The 8,427-nt window shown below is 39.2% G+C and overlaps 1 protein-coding gene across 1 annotated transcript; it reads right to left on the bottom strand.

The window, feature by feature from the left end:
- Window positions 1–5,901: 5,901 nt before the first annotated feature.
- On the bottom strand, window positions 5,902–7,980 carry LOC120062670 (cytochrome c oxidase subunit 7C, mitochondrial-like). Its single transcript, XM_039012715.1, has 3 exons — window positions 7,829–7,980; window positions 6,391–6,537; window positions 5,902–5,997 (listed from the first exon to the last, which is right to left on the bottom strand). Exons 1-2 carry the CDS (start codon window positions 7,901–7,903, stop codon window positions 6,421–6,423), a joined length of 192 nt encoding a protein of 63 aa, XP_038868643.1. The 5' UTR covers window positions 7,904–7,980; the 3' UTR covers window positions 5,902–5,997; window positions 6,391–6,420.
- Between the last annotated feature and the right edge of the window lie 447 nt (window positions 7,981–8,427).

Genomic DNA, 8,427 nt, shown 5'->3' with positions numbered 1-8,427 from the left:
TACCTCAACATTATAATTATTGCACACTGACGAAGGATCAGCTCAGAGAGATATATTATCTCCTATACAGCAGCGGCGGTCAGTGCTGTTTAAGATGAGGGAGGAGCATGGCCTTATTTCTATTACACCATATTGGATGACTGTCATTCATATTCCATTCACCCACTTCAATGTAACATCAATAGGTTTAGGCTACTACATGATACTCAAATTTTCTAGCTGCGTCTAGCTGATCTAGGGTGTAATCATTAGTCCAGCAGTTGCAAACAAGAGTTTCTATTGGACAAATTCAGGTATGTTCATCCCCGTTTCGTTACGTTTGCTTCCGTTTAAGAAACGTTTTTCAACAGAATCGGCAGAATGAATACAGCCCTGATCACATGTAAACTCAGTTCACTTTCTTAGCAGCCACGTTGTATTCCTTCTGGCATTTAAGCACTCTCCTCCTCTCACATTTTCCCTTCGCTTGTGGACTAAAATAACTTTCTAAGCCAAACCATATCATAACCTCTACATATAGCCTACATCGTTGTCCCCATATTAGCAAAAGTAACATCAAAATCAACATGGCTAATATAACTAACACGCTATTAAACCCCCTACAATCATGCAGTACAGTGTATAGTTAGTAAGCAGTTAAGCAGTTATACCAGTGGGCCAAGGTGGAAATAAATTTGTCAAACCAAAAGCTTACCTTGGCTTGGAAGAATTCCAGTGTTGTGTTGGATAGTTATAGCCAGCTAACTAACATAGCATCCCTCTGCTTGAGTGGGGTGTTTGAGTAGGCTAAACTAGCTAGATGCAATTGCTAGCTCCCTCTCTTTGCTTCTCCTTAATTTTTGAAGAAATGAATTTGTTCAAAACTGTTCAACTACTGTCTTTCTCTGTCTTTGAGTCAACTACTCACCCCATTTTATGCACTGCAGTGCTAGCTAGTTGTAGCTTATGCTTTCAGTAGTAGATTCAGTCTCTGATCCAATGATTGGGTTGACAACATGTCAGTTCATGCTGCAAGAGCTCTGATAGGTTGGAGGACGTCCTCCTGGAGTTGTCATAATTACTGTGTAAGTCTATGGAAGAGGGTGAAAGTCATTAGCGTCCTAGGTTTTGAATTGAAGTCAATTTACCCAGAGGAGAACGGAAGCTAGCTGTCCTCCGGCTACACCATGGTGTGACCCTACAGAGTGCTGTTGAGGCTACTGTAGACCTTCATCACAAAACATTGTTATTTAATAAATATTTTGGTGACATGGGAATATATTTAGTGTAGTTTTATCAAAAAATGATAACTTTTTAAATGTTTCACAATTTTTATTTTTGGGTGATTCTGCAACTTCGGGCACTTTGGCCCTGCAACTTTCAGAAATTAAAACTTATTGAAACACCATTTTAGCAGTATTATAATTGTCTTTGATTTGTCTAGAAACAATATCTGATAATGGCTGCGATCATACTTTTCAGCAATGTATATCTTTTTCAAATGTTTCGCACACAGTCATAGACAAATGTTATTTCCATCACGTCATTAAAACATCCATTTTAGTTGAAAATGAAATATCATACAATTCATTTATAACACGTCTTATACATTTGTAGATGATCTTGTATTGAATATTATTTAAAGTATATTTTTTTTAGGTTTTCCTAATATTATTAATTCAACATGACGCCTGAATGTATAAACTTGACTTGGTGACAGCTGAAAACATTTATTTATCATGAAAAATAAGATATTTCCACCCAACCTTTTTTGAGATTATGATAACCATTTGATTTTTGCACATTTGTGGCCTGCTGGAGGTCATTTTGCAGGGCTCTGGCAGTGCTACTCCTTGCACAAAGGCGGAGGTAGCGGTCCTGCTGCTGGGTTGTTGCCCTCCTACGGCCTCCTCCACGTCTCCTGATGTACTGGCCTGTCTCCTGGTAGCGCCTCCATGCTCTGGACACTACGCTGACAGACACAGCAAACCTTCTTGCCACAGCTCGCATTGATGTGCCATCCTGGATGAGCTGCACTACCTGAGCCACTTGTGTGGGTTGTAGACTCCGTCTCATGCTACCACTAGAGTGAGAGCACCGCCAGCATTCAAAAGTGACCAAAACATCAGCCAGGAAGCATAGGAACTGAGAAGTGGTCTGTGGTCACCACCTGCAGAATCACTCCTTTATTGGGGGCGTCTTGCTAATTGCCTATAATTTCCACCTTTTGTCTATTCCATTTGCACAACAACATGTGAAATGTATTGTCAATCAGTGTTGCTTCCTAAGTGGACAGTTTGATTTCACAGAAGTGTGATTGACTTGGAGTTACATTGTGTTGTTTAAGTGTTCCCTTTATTTTTTTGAGCAGTGTAGTTTATACTAAATCCGTAAAATATATACACTACGGTTTGGGGTCACTTAGAAATGACCTTGTTTTTGAAAGAGAAGTACATTTTATGTCCATTAAAATAACACCAAATTGAACAGAAATAAAGTGTAGACATTGTTAATGTTGTAAATAACTATTGTAGCTGGAAACAGCTGATTTTTTTAATGCAATATCTACATACAGTAGGTGTACAGAGGCCCATTATCAGCAACCATCACTACTGTGTTCCAATGGCACATTGTGTTAGCCTATCCAAGTTTATAATTTTAAAAAGCTAATTGATCATTAGAAAACCCATTTGCAATTATGTTTTTAACAACTGAAAACTTATGTTCTTATTAAAGAAGCAATAAAACTGGCCTTATTTAGACCAGTTGAGTATTTGGAGCATCAGCATTTGTGGGTTCGATTACAGGCTCAAAATGGCCAGAAACAAAGTACTTTCTTCTCAAACTCATCAGTCTATTCTTGTTCTGAGAAATGAAGGCTATTTCATGTGATAAACTGCCAAGAAACTGAAGATCTTGTACAACACTGTACAACACTGATCTTGTACAACACTCCCTTCACAGAACAGCTCAAACTGGCTCTAACCAGAATAGGAAGAAGAGTGTGAGGCTCCGGTGCACAACGGAGCAAGAGGACAAGTACATTAGAGTGTCTAATTTGAGAAACAGATGCCTCACAAGTCCTCAACTGGCAGCTTCATGAAATAGTACACGCAAAACACCAGTCTCAACGTCAAGAGAGAAGAGGCGACTCTGGGATGCTGGTCTTCAAGGCAGAGCTGCAAAGAAAAAGCTTTATCTCAGACTGGCCAATGAAAAGATTAAGATGGGCAAAAGAACACATACACTGCACAGAGTAACTCTGCCTATAATTGAACAGTGAAAATGTAGGTATAAAATGCATCTGAAAAGTAGCTAAAATACTTGATAGAGGTGATAAAAAAAATCTGGGGTGAACTTAACATATAAATATTTTTTTTTAAATAAAATCCTAAAAATGTACCCTGAGGACACAGAATCAGCCTTTTTTTTTTATTCACCAAGGGGGATTATCCTCCCCTTCCTCCTATGTGGAACCTTCATTGCTATACAGTATGGCTGCAAATATTGAGATGGCTTATTTTAGCTCAATTGGAATAAAAATAATCATATTCAACGACACTTACTTGTAAAGAACAAGTGTTTTCAAGTTTAACTTTAGTAACGATTGTTTTCAGTAAAAAGCTTGGAGATTTAACAATGCTCTTACAATGAACGTAGCCTTTAAGATGTTTTTGGGAAACCGGGCCCTGGTCGTTTCTCATTCTTATGACCAATGTCCCTTTGTGAGGGTATCTCTCCTGCTGACACACACACACACAACTCCAAAAAGATCATCCCTAGCCTGAAAATCTACCCTGCACCACATCCCCAAAATGAGTGCAGAGCACAGGCAAATTAAAATGACTTAGGTTTTGGAATATTACCCATGACACTTTCCCAGTACCTCTCTTTTCTGTTCTTTGATATTTATACCAGTGGTGGAAGGTTATTGAACGGAAATAGGTTATTCAATGAATTTCAGCTGAAGAAGGAACACACACAGAGAGAGCAAGTGAGAAAGAGAAAAACTATTCCATCCATAAAGCTATAGCAAAGAGCAGAAGGAACTGGATGTTTCGGTTCATGCCCTGCATTCAAATTGACATTCAATTTCAACGCTAAATACATTTAAGGCTTTTGGCAGTAGCACAAATAGTTCCATTTTATAACAACCCTCTGGGCTTTCCATACCTTCTACTGAATGTATTTTGTGACAGACCCAAAAATCTAAATCAGTCTTATCTAATTTAGTGAACATTGAGATTTTTCTCCAGACTGAGTCAATCATCTTTTGTGTAATTCAATATTCTGAAAGTGTGCTAGCAGCATGCTATTATTGAAGCAATTTTGTTCACACCTCAAGACATAATTCTATGGACTAAAAGCTTTATATCAGACTGGCCAATGAAAAGATTAAGATGGGCAAAAGAACACATACACTGCACAGAGTAACTCTGCCTATAATTGAACAGTGAAAATGTAGGTAGAAAATGCATCTGAAAAGTAGCTAAAATACTTGATAGAGGTGATAAAACAACAAAGGCCAACTGCTTTCTTCAATTAAAAAAGCATTCATTAGAGATAAACTCTGCATTCAGGCAGTCTCAACGGCAGACAGGATAGAGCCTCCTCCAACTGCATGGAAATACAGATAACTGCCAAAATAAAGGAAATACCAACAAGTGTCTTAAAGGAATATTTCGGGATTTTGTCAATGAAGACATCTACTTCCCCAGTCAGATGAACTCATGGATACCATTTTTATGTTAGAGGTAGTTTCCCAAGCCAATGCTAACTAGCTAGTGCTACTTAGAAATTAAAGCTCATGCTCAATCATAAGAAATTCCATCATTTGGTGTTTTGCTGGTGGGAAACGCAGTCTCAGGCACTGCTCCAGAATCTCCCAATAAGTATTCAACTGGGTTGAGATCTGGTAAATGAGACGGCCACGGCATATGGTTTACATCGTTTTCATGCTGATCAAAACAGTCAGTGTCAAATCGTGCCCTGTGTATGGGGGTATTGTCATCCTATGGGGCCATAGCCATGGTAGCCAAAATAATGTCCTGCCCAGCATTTTCATACATGACCCTAAGCATGATGGGATGTTAATTACCTAAAAGGTCCAATGTAGCCGTTTTTATCTCAAAGAAGGACAGTGTTATTGCTTCTTTAAATCAGAAGTTTTTCAGCTGTGCCAACAATTGCAAAAGGGTTTTGTAACGCAACGTGCCATTGGAACACAGGAGTGATGGTTGCTGATAATGGGCCTCTGTACGCCTATGTAGATATTCCATTAAAAATCTGCCGTTTCCAGCTACAATAGTCATTTACAACATTAACAATGTCTATACTGTATTTCTGATAAATGTTATGTTAATGGACAAAAAAACGTGCTTTTCTTTCAGAAACAAGGACATTTCAAAGTGACCCCAAACTTTTGAGCGGTAGTGTATATTATGAAGTCAAATACACACAGAAAATACCACTTGGAAACAAACCTAGTTGACAACTTTTTGTACAGTAGGCACAAAACAGAAATTATGCACAAAACAGAAAATAAGTCTCAGACCTGCCTTCTCCCCATTTTGTGCCTACATTATTCTGAAAACTCGCAGAAAAATCATTACTCCATGAGTGACACTTCTAGAGCTGCGTATGCTGAAGCATGACATCACAGTCTGGACCACAAACTCAAGGTTGTCACTAGCTTCTATAGCCACAAAGTCATAATCATGGCTAAACTCTGCCTATTTCCACAATGGATCTTATTAAAATCTGATTTGAAACAAACACACTGCTAACCTTATGCCTAACCTTAAATTAAGACCAAAAAGCAGATTTGTTTTCATGAATTTTTTACAATAGCCAATTTTTACTTTGTGGCTACAGAATCTAGTAGAAACCCAAACTCAAGGACAAAAACGTATTTGAACAATATACATTTGAGTGAACTTTATTTACAAACACAATTAGGGATTTCCATTCTCCGAAGCGAATGGATTTCTGCTGGATAAATATGTTCTGGGCGCAGACCTGCAAAGGACACAAAAGACAGATTGATAAGAAGGCTTACACAAAGCCGATGACAGAAATCCAATTTCTGAGTAAACACTAGAGATAAATGTGACAGTGACGATTGAAATTCAGCCTAACATCAATCAGATATGTATCAGGGTTGGTAATAAACTATCACATTACCATGCTAATGTGCAAGCTTATCTTAAAAGCTGAACTGAAAATAAACTTGCGTGACATTTGTAACTGTCGCCCACAGACACCGATAATTTACTTGAGGTCTGCTGTAGAATAAGATACAACTACCGACTGCGTGATAGATGTCAAAGTCTGGTAATTGTTCCAATCAGGATGCATGTAAATGCCAAACAGTGCTGACATTCAGATGAAAAATAGAGCAGCGGCAATTACCTTGGAGGTTACGTGGCATGCATTGCCACTTCACTTCTTCAGGAGCTGGTGTCTGACGACGATGAAGGGGAAGGCAAAGCCACTGCCGAAGAACACCACCATCATTGCCAGCAGACGCCACTTGTTGTCCACTGAGAATGGCAGGTTCTATCAAACATAAACACAAAGACAACATAGGTATTTAGAGAGAGCTGACCATGTAATAAGCTTATCACAGTTCCACGTGACTGAATACATGGACAAGGTTATGTCCGTCTAAGTGGGACTGCAGCCAACATCAGCTTGAGGACAATCAGTGTCAACCAGTACAATTGGAACTCAATGCAAGACTTTGAAAGTAACGTTAGCTGTCGGTACTTGCTATTCGGGATCCTACACCATTGAAGTTGAACATTTTCATGGTTAGGTGTTAAGGTTTTGCTTTAGTGGTAGGGACTTTCAAAGGATTCCAGATAGCATTAACCGTTAGCTGGCTAGCTGCAGTCTAGGATGAAGATGACAATGGTTAAGACCATAGAAATAAGAATGCATAGAAAGGGCGTCTCCAGTTAAGTCAATGATGGCATAATGGGTGGACTGGCAGCCATTGAGCCAGGACTAAATGCAGGAAGTGTGCCCTTCAATTGGTGCTGTGATTTGTTGAGTCAACTCAACTGACATTACAAAAATGCAATCCATTGCAAGAGCCACATCAGCTTGCAAAATTTGAATGAACATTTTACATTACCATTGTAACCCAGTATCAGTTGACAAAACATTCTAAAATACAATAGAAATTATTGCATCACAAAACCAGGCAGCCATTGCGAGTGTACCCTTGAGTTTCCCTGTCATTTGCTGGGGTTAGCGTTTCCAAGCCTGGTCGCAGATTTGTGACGACGTTGTCTTATATTTTCGACATAGGCTGCAGTTACATGGCATGCTCAGTCTCAGTTTAATCGTACAAGTTGACGATTTAACCAATAATGTAGGTAACTACCTCGCTAGCCCTAATAATAATATTTAATAGGGACGTTAACCACTCCATGTCCTTTATGACGACGTGAAGAAGTTTATTTCACAGTCTCTTCTGACAATCCAGGACTAGTTAACGTGAGCAACATTTGAAGAATTCGCTAGAATAAATTAATTGACTAATTTAGCTAGCTAGATGGCTATGCATGGTTTGTAACGTTAACTAGCTACCTACCCAACGTTAAGGCAAGTAAAAACCCCACACAGGAGTCAAATAGACAACGACCTTGACTACTATACGTTAGATATTGGTATGTATCTCGATATGACTCATAACTACCTAAATTAGCACTTAGTTTTGACACGACAAACCTGCAGATTAAGGCTACCTAGCTTATGACCTACACACGCAGGCTAAACCTAAGGTCCTAACTGCGGCTTTATTTAACTAATCTTTTTAACCTTTATTTTTTTAGGAAATTACCTGTCCTGGTCCCTCGCCGTAATGCGATGAGCGAACCGCAGAGGTTGTGAATCGTCGTACAACCTGACCCAACATTATTATTATTTGCTTGTTCCTTCAACCAAGAACAACAGCGCCGTGTGTTGCTGTAGAGAGCATGTTTAACAGCCCTACAGGAAATCTAAATGCGAGGCTGGGGCTGGGAAATGTGGTTTTCCAGCAGATGTAGTCTCATTGTCAAGGGAGTCGTAACAATAATTTATGCAGGCCATAAACTGTCATCCAACATTAAACCAACGTTTTCACTCAGACATAAAGTAATATTTACTGAATTTCAAGTCATTTAAAATTAAAACATTACCGTGTAGCATCTATTCTGAGCAGAACTGGAGGTAGCCTATACAGTTAAGTGCAGGTCGTGTATGATGTGATGTACACTGAGTATACCAAACATTAGGAACACCTTCCTAATATTGACTTGTACCCCCCCCCCCCCAGGGATGTTAGCCCATGTTGACTCCGATGCTTCACACAGTTGTGTCAAGTTGGCTGGAGGTCCTTTGGGTGGTTAACCATTCTTGATACACAGGGGAAACTGTTTAGCGTGAAAAACCCAGCAG

Source organism: Salvelinus namaycush, chromosome 18 (assembly GCF_016432855.1).
Source record: "Salvelinus namaycush isolate Seneca chromosome 18, SaNama_1.0, whole genome shotgun sequence".
In the NCBI taxonomy this organism is placed as follows: Eukaryota; Metazoa; Chordata; class Actinopteri; order Salmoniformes; family Salmonidae; genus Salvelinus; species Salvelinus namaycush.
The sequence above is the reverse complement of the archived record's forward strand: the minus strand, read 5'-3'. Positions and strand labels throughout refer to the sequence as shown.

What these genes read in the sequence shown, in the direction of transcription:
- LOC120062670 (XM_039012715.1), bottom strand. Translation starts at nt 7,903, where the DNA reads ATGTTGGGTCAGGTTGTACGACGATTCACAACCTCTGCGGTTCGCTCA. An exon ending in ACGGCGAGGGACCAGGACAG is followed by an intron (nt 6,538 to 7,828) that starts GTAATTTCCTAA and finishes TATGTTTGATAG; the next exon opens with AACCTGCCATTCTCAGTGGA.